Raw genomic sequence first — 15,268 nt, forward strand, 5'->3', positions numbered from 1 at the left:
CCCAGCATCTGAGCACCGACTGAAATGTATTCCCTGAATAATTGAAAATGTATCCATGAGCGGTTTTTCATCTCAATGGTTGGTGAATGTAATTGCATTGCACCCTTATTCCAGTGTTATTTGAGATTTTATCAGAAGACGCACATGTGTGTGTTCATGTGATAAACGCGAGGACAGCGAGAAAATGAAGAAAGATGAAATTGTGTGTGTGTGTGTGTGTGTGTGTGTGTGTGTGTGTGTGTGTGTGTGTGTGTGTGTGTGTGTTACGCCTCAGACTGTTTGTTTTATTGAATGGTTGAGCATTGAATATTGAGCACTGAGTAGCGCAGAGACTTAAACGCACTTCTGAGAAATGTAATATTCCCTTCTTTTCCGACATTATGCTCTCTTGCACTATATGTTGACTGTTGAAATGGAGACTCATACATCTGCTTGCTGCTTCTTACATTTGTATCACCACATTTGTACATGCTGCGATTACACTGCACTGTCTGCTTGCTGCGGCACACCATTCCCTTCCACCGCGACATAGAATGACGGCTCTGCAGAATGGGTGAAAAATGCTTTTGATGTTTCGCCTCTGCCTAACAGTTTCTTTTTTCTGGGCAGCTTTTTCGACTTTACATTTAACAGCATGCTATACAGTGTGTTGTCCTGTTGTTAATGAGATGAATGTTGGTCCACTATACTGTATGTGGTGGCTGCAAACTGCACCTTAGCCTCAGGGGTGTAGCCATCCCTGGCGCTCTTCACTCTTGGCTCTTTTCAAATGGTTTTAAATACACCTCAATGGCTTTGGCACACCTGCATGAGGTTGTCCTATCACAGCTAAAAGCTTGATGATGTTATAATATATTAGATTTGAAACAAAAACTTATGCCTTGAACCAATTTGTCCCAGTCCGATTCACTAAAGTGTTTGGTATATTTTACACAACCTTTATTCAACAGTTACCGTATGCCCCCACCAGACTAAAACAAAGCTGGCTCAACTCGATATTCTCTAGGATCATCCCCAAAATATCCCAATATTCACCATTACCTGTCAGCTAGTAGAAATGATATTCCCTGTCCTCTTTTCTCTCCTGACCTCCATGCCCCTCTGCATCTTCTTTTTCCCTTTCAAGCTGACAGTTCACTCTCATTTAGACCTCCATTATGCATTTCTGCTCAACTTTACAAGACACATTGACAACAGAACATGTACAGCCTCTTTCTCTGCTCCCCCACCTCTGTCTCTCTCTTTCTTTGAAGTATTGGAAGTGTCTTCCCCATTACTCAGCCCTTGCCTTTTCTTCCCCCTCCCATCTGATCCCTCGCTCCCTCTCTTCATCTCGCTGCAGGAGTAAATGAAGGCAGAGGTCATCCCTCCTCTCGTCCTCCTCTCCTGCTAAATTGGCTGCTTGTAGCATCTGTAGATAGCTGCAGGCAGTTAAGCCCCCTGCTCTGGAGAGCTGGTGAACAGACTTCCTGCTCATTTGTGGCATTTCTGTCTCTTCAACCACAGGCTTGTTTACCCACAGAGAGCATGAGGGAAACCCTCATTATAAACTCTGCCAAGGTCATCGCAGTCACCACACCAATCTGCCAGCTTCAACACACACATGCAATTATATTCAATCAATTCTCAAAGTATTAAAACAGACTGAAAAAAACTGAGGAATAATAGCTTTACCCCCATTTCTATCTCAGCATATTCCATTTTCAGCATGAAGAAATCTTTCAACAATTTGAGTCATGCAGTTTTTCCAAATCTAACACCATCACCCCAATTCTTCCCCAAAGACAAAGCAGTCACTCATCTCAGCAGTCACACTAACCAAACCAATCCTGAGCCACCCGTCTTTGTTTTAGTTTGACTGGTGGACTGTTAAAGGTGTAGCTGTTTTTTTTTCTATTGAGCCGCCATTTTCCCTGTCACACCCCAAATCCCACCACAACCCTAACCCTGTAAAGTGAGTGTTTGATGTTGACGGTGGGCTGTGCGTCCCTCCCTCCCTGTGCTCTGCTCCATAGGGGTCGACAGAGACACAGTGGCGTCAGGCAGAGCTCCCACAGCTCCAGGGCTGGGCAGAGAAGGGATTGCTGACACAGCCAAAGATGGTAAGGAGACAAACGGATGGCCCAGCCATTTTACACACCCATGAAGTAATATGATCTGATATTGTACTGTGTTTACATAAATACGCACTGGTTGGGGATGCTGCTGACTGAGACGGTTGGAACTGGAGCAGAGACTGACGGAGAGACGACCGGGGGTTGCGAGGGTAGAGGACGTAGTGATGAGAAGCAATATTCAGCTGCTGACGTGTTCATCCATATATTTATATGAGAACGCCAATAAATAAAACGCTTATTTCTCAATTTATATGTATTAATATGTTTATATGTTTTAGTTTTTTTACTACACCCTTTCAAATTAATTGTGCTGTTTAGCTTTCATTAAAACATGCTGCAACCGTGGGCATTTCTAATGGGTCTTTACTCCCTTGCAGACACTCAAGTTGCTCACTAGTATAATTTGTCCTTTGTTGCCCCCTTTCTCCTGTATTGAGCACTCCAGCACTCATTAAAAATTAATCTGTCCCCCCATGCACTTTGCTTTATAGCAACTGTAGCTTCAGCATTGTTTGATTCGAGCCAAATCACTTTGTCATTCTTAAAGGGACAGTGTGTAAGATTTGGTGGCACCTAGCCGCTCACTCCTCCCTTTCCAAGACTCCGGGCCGTAGGGTGCGAAACCTTGACGGTGCTGTTCGCCTCGCTCAGAGGCCATCCTTACCTAAATAACACTTCTTTAGGAGAAGCTAAAGTCAGGCGGCAGCTGACGGAACCACGGTTTTGCCCTCTGCGGCTCACGTTACCATCGTGTCACAAGCATGTTGGGGAACCACGGAGGCCTTCAGGTAACATAAAAACAAGAAATGCCACACACTGGCCCTTTAAGATGCCAGTTTTAGGTATCTTTCAATTTACAGTAAGCATTTGCTGTTTCCATGTTACATGTGTCCAACAACTGCACACTTACCATGTATTACTTATACTAGCTAGAAGCCCGGTGCTGGCTCTGCCTCCTACATGTGTAGAATTACATCGTGAGTAGAAGAAGCTGTATCTCGAGGCTGAGATCTTGAGAGGGCTGTGTGTTTTACCAAGTCAGCAGGACAGTGAGCTCTGTCCACAGCACTAGGCTCCTCAGTGGGAGAGCAGGGGCAGCCGAGTGTTCACAACCAACATGAAGTGGACTGCTGAACAGCACAAATGCTGGTGGGCAGGGACAAGAAGAGGAATATAATTGGCCACTGGGACTCGGCAGGTCCCTGTTAATTAGAGGCAGCCATTTTGGTGGAAAAACTCCTCAGAAAACGTCCCATGGAGTTGAAAGTCTCACTGACAGAATGGAACGCAGCAGGGAACGTAAACAGATTTAATAAGGCCCTCTCCAATCAACTCTGTTATGGCTAGATGCTATTCTCTCCTCGGCTCCCCTCTCCCTCTCCCTCTCCCTCTCCTCCCTCTCCCCCCTCTGTCTTTCTCAGTCTGTCTCTGTATCTCTGTTGTGGTAGAGCGGTGAGTGAGAAGGAAAGGATACTGTCAAAAGAACAATTTGCATGCAGCTCTCATCTTGAGAGCTTTTAGACATCTCCCTGTCTGTTTGTTTTCTGCTGTGGGTTTGGGCCATTGTTCTCTCTGTGCATGTAAGTGTATGTGTGTGTGTGTGTGTGTGTGTGTGTGTGTGTGTGTGTGTTTGAGTATGGGCTTTTCCACTCTCTGTCTATGCCACACTGTGTGTGTGTGTGTGTGTGTGTGTGTGTGTGTGTGTGTGTGTGTGTGTGTGTGTGTGTGTGTGTGTGTGTGTGTGTGTGTGTGTGTAAAATGAGAGGAAGCAGATTAAAGACTGACATTGTGTTGCTGCTGCTCCTGAACACTTAGATGGAGGAAAAGAAGAGCACTAGATAATTAGAAACGCAACTCTTTATAAGATATTTCTAAAGTCAGAGAAAAGATGGCCCTGCTGTGACATCCCATGGGATTTTTGGTATAGGTATTCATTATATGTATATATATTCCAAATTCTATTTGGATGAAGACCAGTTTTTTAACTGCTCTGATCTTCACATTAAAATGAACTGCACACCATTTGACTTTTCTCAGTCAGCATTTTGATGGTGGTGACGTCACTGTTTTATTATATATTATATTGATATTAGTATTAATATGAGTGGTATTTGTTTTGTAACTAAAGAGTTATGCCTGCTTTTCCTTAATCATCGTCCCTTCTTACCACTACACGCAGGTAGATAGATAAAAGTAAACTGATTAAAGATTAAACGCATTGTAAATGTCTAAAATGGTTTTGAAAACTATTTCCGGACAAACTGGGAAATCTTTTAATTCTGCTTCGAGATATATTATTAGAACACAGGTCCAGTCTTTTGATAATCCAGAAATAGAGCGAAATACGATTCGTGTGCCGTTTCTCCTTTGCTAAAACCAGCCCTGCTTCCAAGTGCAGCCTGTCTGCGTGTACTTAAGAATGGTTAAAAATAGACAGGGAGCTGAATGGCTGAGCAGGGGAAAGGGAGAGATCTGAGCGATGACTTTAAAAATTTGATTGACTCAGATTAAAGAATATTTGCATCTTAATTTGGGTTACAGCATGTTCAGGTCATTGCAGTGCTTGTGCATCATTATGAAGGGGAACTTTGTGTGAGTTTGTGCTCAAATGGACAGGTCTTTTTTCTAGGAATATGCAAACATATGATACAGGATCTCTTATCAGTGCAAGAGGACACTGCAGGACATTCAAAAGATAACAAACATTCTGTCGACAATCTGCTGACAGTCTCCTGGTCTGGTTCGGCATGAGTCAAGATAGAATGATGCTCTCTATACATTTATAACAGCGGATCCATCTTCTTTTTTTCTGTTTTATCTTCCCACCATTTAGTGATTAGATTTGGTGGTCTCCACTCTTTCCATTTGCGAAACACTGACACTCCCCCCACATACACACTCACACACATATATGCAACAAAAGCTATTAATTTGATCAAACAAATGTTTTTTATGCAAATGCATGAATAATTTCACTTCACGTATTGCTTTTGTTGGAGAATAATGTTCGCTCAGAATAAGCATTTCTATTAAATATGTATCAGAGTGCTGTGGTAGAAAAGCAAAGTGCAACCTACCTCCCTCCTCCGACTTTTGACTCTCACTCCTTCTCTTTCACCTTTTCTTTTTTTTTTAACACCAAGCTCAAAGTTTTTTGAACACTTTGATCCTGAGGTGCTCTGCAAAACCAGATATGAAAACCCAAGGTTCTCTCTGCCACAGCAACAGCAGCAGCAGCAGCAGCAGCAGCATCAGCAGACAAATAACTAGCTGAAGGCCCCTGTTGTTGCACCCTCCCACGAACCTCTGCAGCTATCAGAGAACCATTTGGAGACGCCTCGTCCTGTCTTCATGAATATCTATCTGTCTCTAGTGTTTGTCGTATAGACCCTTTTACAGCCAATGTCATCAAAAACATGCTTGAATCAATATTCCAACAGCAGAGTGACCGTGTTAACCGAATGTGTCGGTGGTTGCTCGTAGACGTTCTCTACATGACCACAGATAGACTAGCTGCAAGCGTCCAGCGTCTATGCTCGTAAATTCTCACTGGTGGAACTTTTCATGCTTCCACCAAATATATATATATCTATATATATAGATATATATATATCTGGCCACTAAATGGTGATCCGCTAATATATTTTACCCAGTCACTAATAGTATAGGAATGGTACATCAATTTGTTTAAGTTGCATTAGCAATCTTAAACAAATTGCTTGACAAGTTATTGCACTCCGCCGTACTTCCGTTGCCAAACTGCATTTACAAACTGTAAAAGGGTCTATTTCTCAATGTTTAATGTGGCCTGTTCTGTGTTTAGTTTGTGGTTCCATACTAGGGTTTTGATCAAATGTTTGTGTCATATGAGAGGCAATTGGTTTTTTACCAACTTAATCATTTGTTGTCAACATGATTTCTCATAAATATAAACCTGAACACCATCATTCCTAAACGTTTCAGCCTTTTCAGCATTATGCATAAGTATTCACTCTGCCTTGAAATAAGTAAATCAAAAGTTATTAATGAAATACCTGAAAAATCAAGGACTTCATCACATTGATGCAAAATAAGATAAATTCAATATTGCTATAACAACCCAGTCGGCAGAAAAAAAAATGTCTGCAATCCACAGATACGTTGAATTTTTTAACCAAAAACGTGTTTCAGAAATGCGTTTCATTTCAGCCTGCAGAAACACAGACAAACACATCCGTGTTCTGCAGAAACATACAATGCCAACATTTTTTGACTTGCGCCTGTGCTGGCTATAAAGCAGTCCTGGCCACCAAATTATTGATGGTTGACAGATACTGGTAAAATGTAATAATGTATTTATTAACTCTATTCCAAACTGAGAGAAAAATCTTTTTCTACGATTTCACTGTGACATGTGAATCCCTGTCAGGCAAGAAATAATTGTATGTCAATTCCAAAACAGTGATATATTGTATGTGCAAAGCAGATTTAAAACCCTTCAAATGTCTGGAAACAAGCCTTAAAAAAACCTTTTTACCCAAACTGTTGATTTGACTTAATGCAAAAAAGTCATGCTTTTTAGAAAATGTATTTAGAATATAACCACTTTGTCAGAGTTTTGTATGCCTTGCTACATATTAAGTGTTCAAATATTCTGAATAATACGACAAAGGCCTTTGCTAATGAATGCTACCTCTCTCCTTCCTCCTCCCTGCACTTTCGCTCTATGGCTCCTCTCCTCGCCTCTTCCTCTCTCCTCCTCCTCTTTGCCCTGCTCCAGATCATCAGTAACATGGAGGCTCCAGTGACAAATGGCCCCAGCGGAGGAGGCACCACAGCCAACGGGCCGACCACCAACAGCCGCGGCTGTCCCTCGCCCATGCAGACTGGCCAATCAAATGACGACAGCAAGACCAACCTCATTGTCAACTACCTGCCACAGAATATGACCCAGGAGGAGTTCCGCAGCCTGTTTGGTAGCATCGGCGAGATTGAGTCCTGCAAGCTGGTTCGCGACAAGATCACAGGTACAGATAGGAGACTATCCATGTTGCACTCGGATACTGTTGCTTGTGTTTCCCTTTTCATGAACTTGGAAAATAATCTGCTTATGATTTGAGGTGTATCCAATAGTCTTAAATCAAACTTAAATCAATCAGCTGTCAATCACAATATGATGCACGAAATTAGGATATAATGTAGTATACTGTGTGATGATTTGGTAGTCCCCAAAGGCAATTTTGCCAAGGGAAAGTGGAAAGGGTTCAGCACAAGAGGAGCTACTATACTGAGCTCATCCAGAGCTGGAAGGGATTTAGATGCTTGCTTTCTATATTGACAATTTTGACTGGCCTGATCCTGGCACTTTAAGACTTGGCTTCCTGTTCATTTCAGCATCCTACATTTGAAATATATTTTATTATATTACAATACTCAACAAACCATTGTAATATTTGCGGTAGACAGTAGATTGGTAAGAACAATAAAATAGTTGTTGAGAGAGAGAGAGAGCTTACATTACTGCTAAAGGATCAAAGGTAGGTGTAGATACAGTAAGCTAACAGTACGCTGTGTGTTGAATTAAGACACACGTGTAAAGAATTAAATATGAAATGAATAGTTCACTTCGCACGAGTGTACGCAAGCCCCCGGCTCAACACCATTCCAATCAATTTAAGTGTTTGACATTAGTCATTGCATGCATTGTCTTCTAGGAGGAGGAATCCATCTCTGTCCTCTGTGTGTGTTCAAGCGCTGTGAGTCAGCAATGCGGCAAAGTGCCACATGTTCTCCAGAGGTGTTTAAATTAAGCAGCACTTCGCGGTGCTAATCATGGCTGTAATCTGGGCGTAGTGGCTGTGTGGGTGGCCATACAGCAGATGGATCAGGGGAGGGGGTTGGTGCGGCTCTGTGATAATGCTCCATAATGGCTTTCATTTTAGATCCTACTTACTGACACTCTTCTCCTGATAATCTCATTAAAGAGCACCAGGCTGGCAGGCAGTGTAGATCACCAAGCCATTCTCAGATAGCAAGCAAGGCGGAGAGAGTAAACGCACACATACACAGATATATACCCGAACATAATCACCAAATTAGATTTCCTGTAATAGATTAAGTACAACCAAAAGGCCAATAGCGATGACAATGGTGACTGTAAACCAGGAACGGCCACGAGCCCAGCCATTCCTGCCTCCTCCTGTTCTCTCATTCTTTGAAGCATATTCCGTAGCACTACAATTCCTCTCTAGGACCATCTTCCTCTTCCTCTCTAATGGGCCACAAAATGGAGCCTGAGAGTCAGATACACCAGGATAATGGAGGACGGTGTGTACAAAAATAACACTGGGATACCACATGCTATCATCATCTCCATCACCGTGTTCTCTCTCCTCCCGATTTTCCCCTCAAGTGTGATTTGCCAAGCGGCAGTGAGGAACCAAGCTGATACTTGGAGGGAGTTTAAAAAACGAACAGAATTGCTGTAAACCTGCTCAGGCCCTAAATGGGGAATGTGAGAGAATGGTAGAATTGTTTGTTCGCTCACTTCTAAACCATTTAGGGTACTTCTCTGCTCTGCACTACAAGGTCTCTCTGATGACTTAGCATCAACGCACAAAGTTATAAATAAATCCCACCCTCCCTCAATCTCCCCCTCTGGTGTATGCCTGTTTTGCTCTCCCATGGGTGCAATTTCCTTATGCAAACTTTTAGGCTAACAAAGCACAGATCCCCTCTTTTAGCAGGGAATGCCAAGAGGCTTTATACTCTAACAGTCATCCAAATCATTAATAGACTAAGCCAGGTTTGCTAGCGGGAGGGAAAAAGAGAAGGATGGGAGGAAGAGGAAAGAGAGCACCTTTTTTTTTTATAGGCCAATGTATACACCTGTACCCTTTTTCGTCTGTCGTAAATATCTACACATAATGTGTAATTTGACATTTTTATGCGAGTGAGTCAAGACTGAGGAAGGAGAGGATATTTTTTACCATGTTGAATTTTCAGCAGGAAACCTCAGAATGTCTTGAGGATGGTGAGAGTGTTCTGTAGCTACACATTATTCATATTGATGGGGATATTAAGGCCGTCATATTCTATTATGCCGTGTGAAGAGTTTGAGGAGTACAGAACAAAGTTTAGTTTTTGAATATTTTATCATTACAAGATTGCAGTATTTCGCCAACAAATTTGCAGATTAAAGCAGTCTTTTTTGGTGTACATACATTTTGCAATGTAGAATACTTTTGTGTCGAGTGTGCGGCCTATCTGACCTGTGACTGTTTGCTAATAAGGTGTGAGCATGTACGCCTCTCAGAGGTACAGTAGGAGAGACATACAGGTCCTCAGCTTCCTGTGGACTTGCTCTTGTCGGCTCCAATGACGCCATTGTGGCGTGAGGCTCGGGTGGTTACGGGCAGGCATAGACACTCCGGCTCCGTCTGTCACCCTGGCTGACTTCAGCTGGTATAGCAGCCACCTCTGGGTGTCTTTCTTGCTCCCAACATGCCTGCCCGCTTGCCTACCTGTCTGCCTGCTTGCAAAACTACCTCTGCCTGGTGAGCTCATAACACGGCAGAGACGTGCAGGTTAATCTTTTATTAAAGGCTAGCTTACACGCACCTAGCTGCAGCCCACACACACTTGCACATAAGCCCCAGGCCTCCTCCTGTCTGCCTGTGTACTCTTAAGGAAAAGATGCCTTAAAAACAATCATTGTTTGAATTAAGTGTGTATACTATAGTGGCTTTTACATGTGTCCGCCTGCATTCCACGCAGAGAGAATATAACATGTACAAATGCTCTTTGGCCAGGGCATGATGGCTCTGAGACACTGTGGACTATAGATGGTTCCTCTTTTAGCGCTCTTTCTCTAAAAGGAAGCAAAATGGCTGTTGTTCAAGATGAGCTTTCAGACTGGCAATTCTCAGCTTCAACAGAGTAAGGCAACCACCAAAAAAAACAAACATGCAAACCCTTATTGTGAGCGAGGAAAAATCAATGTGGACCTTGCAATATGCTGAATCAGCACTCATGAACTTCTATACATGCCCATGCACGAACACTCACTTACACATAGAGAGAAATGGAATTGACTGATCCTTGTCAGTAAGTCATTTTTCAGGATAATTTTTCTGCATCAGCTGCATTTCTGCTGGAGAAATGACTACATTTGTTTTCATAATGACACGGAGGAGAAGGAAATGTCTTTTCATGCTGGAACAAGGATTGATTGCATTGGGGGGTCCAATCATTTTTTGGATTCACAGTAGCCAAAAACCTCAGTAGCCTTTACTCTGTAGAGATATACAGGATATGTTACCTGCTTGTTGAGTAAACAGTTGGCCATGTTCACCAGCTGCTATGGTGTGTCATCAAGTAGCATTTTCTTATTGCCGTCTTTCAGCAGCAAACTCCACTAACCTTTTCATAATGGGAACAGCATTTTTCTCCTCTTGATGCAGATGAAATAATTCTCACGTCTACATCCAACCCTGTAAAGACATCATCCCAAAGCACACTGACGGAAGCCTTTGGTGCACACGACTCTAGTCACCTTCCATGTGTTGGTTTTATACATGGAATCTGGGGAGCTGATGCAAATCATAGTGACAATGTAGCAAGCCAAGCAGATGTTGGCTATGAAAAATAGATGGACTGTGATGTCAGCTGTGGAGTAGTTCAAGCCGGAGCACCTCTGACAGACAGCAGCTTCAGTACCGTGTGAATGCCTGCTGCGAACCCAATTCTTACATAAGGAGAAGTACACCATCTTCACATAGGTGCAAAAAATATCTCGGGTTTGGTGGATTGGGCTTGCTTTGCGTGCACAAGTCCGTGGCTCAGGCAGCACACTTCCATTAGTTTCATTGTCATTCCATTTCTGTTATGGAACATCAAGTGCACCCACAAGTATTGCAAACATAAAATATGCATCTAACCCTGATCTGCAAGGACAGATGGGCTTAGCTCCTGCACAAGGTCTGTCAGTCTAACAGGGAGCAGATCAAATATTCACCATGTAAACCTCAGTTTACCCACATCTCTTTGTTGCTACTGAAATATACATTGACAACACGCTACGAGGCGAAGGGGATTCTCTTTGTACTTCAGATTGCAAGCCAAGCTGTTTTCACATCATTACTAGAGTGATGGGAACAAAACGTGCAATTATTCCTCCGTTTTTCTTATGATGAGACCAATTTCAAACCTTCCAAAACACCCCAACAACACAAATGCAATGTAGTGACAAACCATCACTTTCACATCCTTACTGAAATGATGCCGAGCGAGATGTGGCGCAGTGTTTACATCTCACATACAGGCCGCGTTTATCTGAACCTGAAATGGGCTGAAGGCTGGAGATAGCGTGAACAAAGCTGACAGGGAAAGAGATGAAAAACGGATTTGACATCTCCAAAGCCAGGTATTAAGAGAGCTGCCAGGCTCAGAAGTGCAGACACAAGCAGGCAGACACACATTAAAGTTTCAGAGTCCCAGGTCGCGAGAATGTCCTGTCTCTCTCCTCATAGCACCCACCCACCCCTCCACCTCCTGCACCTGCCTCTGCTTAAGACCCAGAATTGGACGCCCTTAGAGCTTGCTTGGCTGTACTGCTCCTCCAGTGACCCTCACTTCAGACAGGCTCTGTCCCCTCTCATTCCACTCTGAGTGCCCTTTTACATGGAGCACAGAGGCCATGACTGTCCCCTGTGTCAGCCCCAGCAGCTGAATGTGCCTCAGAGCTGGTTCTTCACCTTCCGACCCTCCACTCTGAGTGCACTGTACCTGGGCAGGAGAGAGCCAGACAGTCCCGTTGTCCCCAGCATGTGAGCTGCAGGGCTGGGGGTGGATGGCGGAGGGCTCGTGGGTCTGCCCGCTCTGTGCTCTCAGAGAGAGTCCAAGCAGGTGCAGCACAGTCGGCTCCGCAATCCTGACGTAACGGGGTTATCCAAGTCTTAAAGGGGCTTCTCTGTCTGTCAGCTTGCCTTCGATATCTCAGCTGCACAGCCAGCCAACCAGCCCACTCACTGCAGGCTGCAGTCCACTGGCCCCAAGGCTCAGGGAGCCACCAAGAGGGGGTGGTTTACATGTGTGTGTGTGTGTGTGTGTGTGTGTGTGTGTGTGTGTGTGTGTGTGTGTGTGTGTGTGTGTGTGTTTGTCCCTGAGCTTCTACGTGGGCAAGTGTGTGCCTATGTGTGTGTTATTGGAAGCGGGGCCTTGGGAACTGAGAGTGGGAGCCTCCTGACTGCAACAGTGGCTGCTACCTTGGCAACCCAGGAGGGAAAGATGTGTTGAATGAGTGAGTGGGAGAGGGATCTACAGTAGATGCATGCATGCGGGGGACGTGGCTCTGTTTATGAATTTAGTTATTTAAACGGGCTTAATACATGCCACATGATGTGCTCTAACTGTACTGCTAGTATTTGAGGTGCTGTAGTCTTTTGTTCTCTTTGTGTTTGTTTTTTTTGCAAACTCACTCAACTCCCTCTCCCTATTTCCTATGGAGTTGACCCCCTTTAAAGGCAAGTACAGTGTAATTTGACATGAAGCTGGTGACAGGGCACCTTTTCAATTAGGGAGCATTGGCCCATCAAAAATAGCAGCAGCAAGGGGCAAAACATCAGAGGATGGAAGCAATGAGTGTGACACATTTATTTTGACAAATTGAAAAAAAAAAAAAAAATGTCCCCTCTGCCTCAACTTTGAATGTTGCTAAATTCAAGACTGACTGAACGGATTTGCCTCTTTGTGGGGAGAAGAGACTGGTCCACTCAAGGTGTGTTAACATCACCGGCTCAAAGCTCTGGTGATCTCTGAAAGCCGCAACTCCCCCTCACTCCTTTTGATGCTTCTGTTCTCCCATGACAATGCTTCCATTTCTAAAATTGCTCCATCAACACTCAAAATAACGTAATCTATGTATAAATATAGCAGCAACTTGATCGTTTATGCCATTCTCTGTCTATGATTTATACATACATTTCAACACATAGATTGTAATCTGGGCTCTGTATAAAATGAGGCACCATCATAGAGCTCTAGGTGCCCATAGATCCATTGTTTGCTCCATTTATGATTCAACAATGGCAGGTCATTAATGACAGTAGGAGAATGTCAATGCTGATAGGCTTTGTGACAATATTTAAATTTCTCGCTCAAATTGAAAAATTGCAGCTCATACAAATATGTGAATCACACATTTTTTTATGTTCACTTGTGGCAAATTCATGTCTATTTGCGTGTTTGCATTAGATTTGTATGTAATTTCATTACATAAAAAGTTTGCTTTGGGGACTTTCAAATGAATGCAGAGCTGTTTATCCATTTGATGGGCAGCATATACTACAAAAGGTTCTTATATTTATGGAAATATATAAACTACACAGGAGAACAAGACAAAGAAGTGAATAAGTTAACATCAAATTTGAACAAGTTGGCACGACTACAGAAGTAAAATGTTATATATATATATATATATATATATATATATATATGTTGACAACATCGTGCCAGCATTTCAAATTAACTTTTTGATTAATAGCTACACACTTTCAGAGAAATGTATCAAGTCTAACAGATTGCAGGACAGTGAATAGTGAAATAGAAGGTTTCATGCAGCTATGGGTTTCATTTGGTAGCGACCACTCTACATCAAAGAGTCTATAGTGCGTTGTGTGAGCCTTGCCTGATGATAGCAGGAGATGAAGATGCTTTCATGTCTGCAGTACAGGGCTCTTAGTCACATAATACATCAAAAAAGGCACAAAATAATGACAGGCAATATGCAACTGGAGTGTGTACCTTACAGCGCAAGATTGTGATCCTCAGTGTAGCCATGCATATATCTGTTTTGCTTATTCGTTATTATATACCTATATGTCATTTTGCATAGGTGTGTGAATTTTCCCTTGCATTCTCGGATGTGTGTCTGTGCGTGTGTGCGTGCACAGAAGGGGAAAAAGTAAAGATGAAATGACATAGTGGGGCCAGCAGAGATGACACCCGCTCGAAGTACACTCATTTTCTCATCTCACACATTGAGCAACCTGCTGCTCCTCAGGAAACAAATAATGGCTTAGTCATAACACCTCGCCAACTCACCAAAGAGCTACTCACTGGAAAAAGCAGTGATTTTACCACTGAAGAACATGCCCACCTCCCTATACAATTTATGTCAGATTGTACAAAAGCAGTGCCAAAGGAGTGGAGGTGGGTCCAAATTAGCCCTTACCTCCTCACTCCCCCACCCTCATGTGGTTAGTGACACCGTACATCACATAAACCTCATTTGGGGACATTCTTCATCACAAGACCTCTGCCATTATTAAAGTTACATCATTTTGTATTAAGAAGCCCCTTTTCATTGCTGCTGAGCATTTTTCTAAGTCGTTACAACTGTTGTAGAATTTGCACAACTGGCACTGTAAGCAGCTGACGAATCAAAGGCAAATGAAGATCTAACCTCATTAAAAGGCCATTATGAAGAGCAATGCATCATTTGGGTTCTTGGTTTTAATTGACAATTAAAGTATATAAGTTAATGTATCCATTAAGCTAATTGATCAGCACAAGGCAGATTTTTCTGTTAGCTACAACCCCATTAGAGGCTATTTATCATGCAATTTTAATAGCTTCTCTACATTGCCTAAAATGCTATACTTCCTTAAGTTATCTTTCTCTAACTATTAACTACCAGTAGACCGTCTCTGGGTGTAAAAAAAAGACTTCTCATGCAAATTGTCTTTTTATATGATCAACTCCTGTGACACTTATTATACCCATATTTTTTAATTCTGTTCAGCAGCATTTCTTTAAAGTTATGTTACATTTGTATGAGTATTATTGTTCGGCAGCAATGAATGATAGATGACATGATGTTGAAAATCACTTTAACAGTAAGACTTGATCTTAATGAACATTAAAACGTATGGCTAGAAACAGCTTGAGCAATGTCACGATTCTTTGCCTGGTGTTGTGGGATCTTGCAGCCTGAGCTGGCCTTATCCTTACATTCCAATAAGACACCATGCTGAGTTAAATGATGCTGAACCATTTTAAACTGCCTCAAAACTGTGCTTAACCTCGGTGTGTTGAGCCGGAACAGAGCGGGGCACTGTGGTGGTGTGATCCAAATGCTGATCCTGCTGGGGAGTATTGAGGTGGACAGGGCA

General features: G+C 42.8%; 2 protein-coding genes across 9 annotated transcripts in view; one reads left to right on the top strand and one right to left on the bottom strand.

Annotated features, from left to right (window-relative positions):
• Window positions 1-15,268, bottom strand: part of agbl4 (AGBL carboxypeptidase 4) — a 372,526-nt gene that overhangs the window by 281,335 nt on the left and 75,923 nt on the right. The gene's annotated exons all lie outside the window — the stretch shown is intronic.
• The window catches only part of elavl4 (ELAV like neuron-specific RNA binding protein 4), a 79,926-nt gene that overhangs the window by 32,685 nt on the left and 31,973 nt on the right, over window positions 1-15,268 (top strand). For all 7 annotated transcript variants that reach the window (XM_068707295.1, XM_068707296.1, XM_068707297.1 and 4 more), the window contains 2 exons: window positions 2,016-2,102; window positions 6,877-7,123. In XM_068707295.1, coding sequence (XP_068563396.1) covers window positions 2,016-2,102; window positions 6,877-7,123 — 334 coding nt within the window. The remainder of the gene's footprint in view (window positions 1-2,015; window positions 2,103-6,876; window positions 7,124-15,268) is intronic.

This window comes from Cebidichthys violaceus, unplaced genomic scaffold (assembly GCF_023349555.1).
Source record: "Cebidichthys violaceus isolate CVI_PGR_0920_01 unplaced genomic scaffold, fCebVio1.0.p SCAF_13, whole genome shotgun sequence".
NCBI classification, from domain to species: domain Eukaryota; kingdom Metazoa; phylum Chordata; class Actinopteri; order Perciformes; family Stichaeidae; genus Cebidichthys; species Cebidichthys violaceus.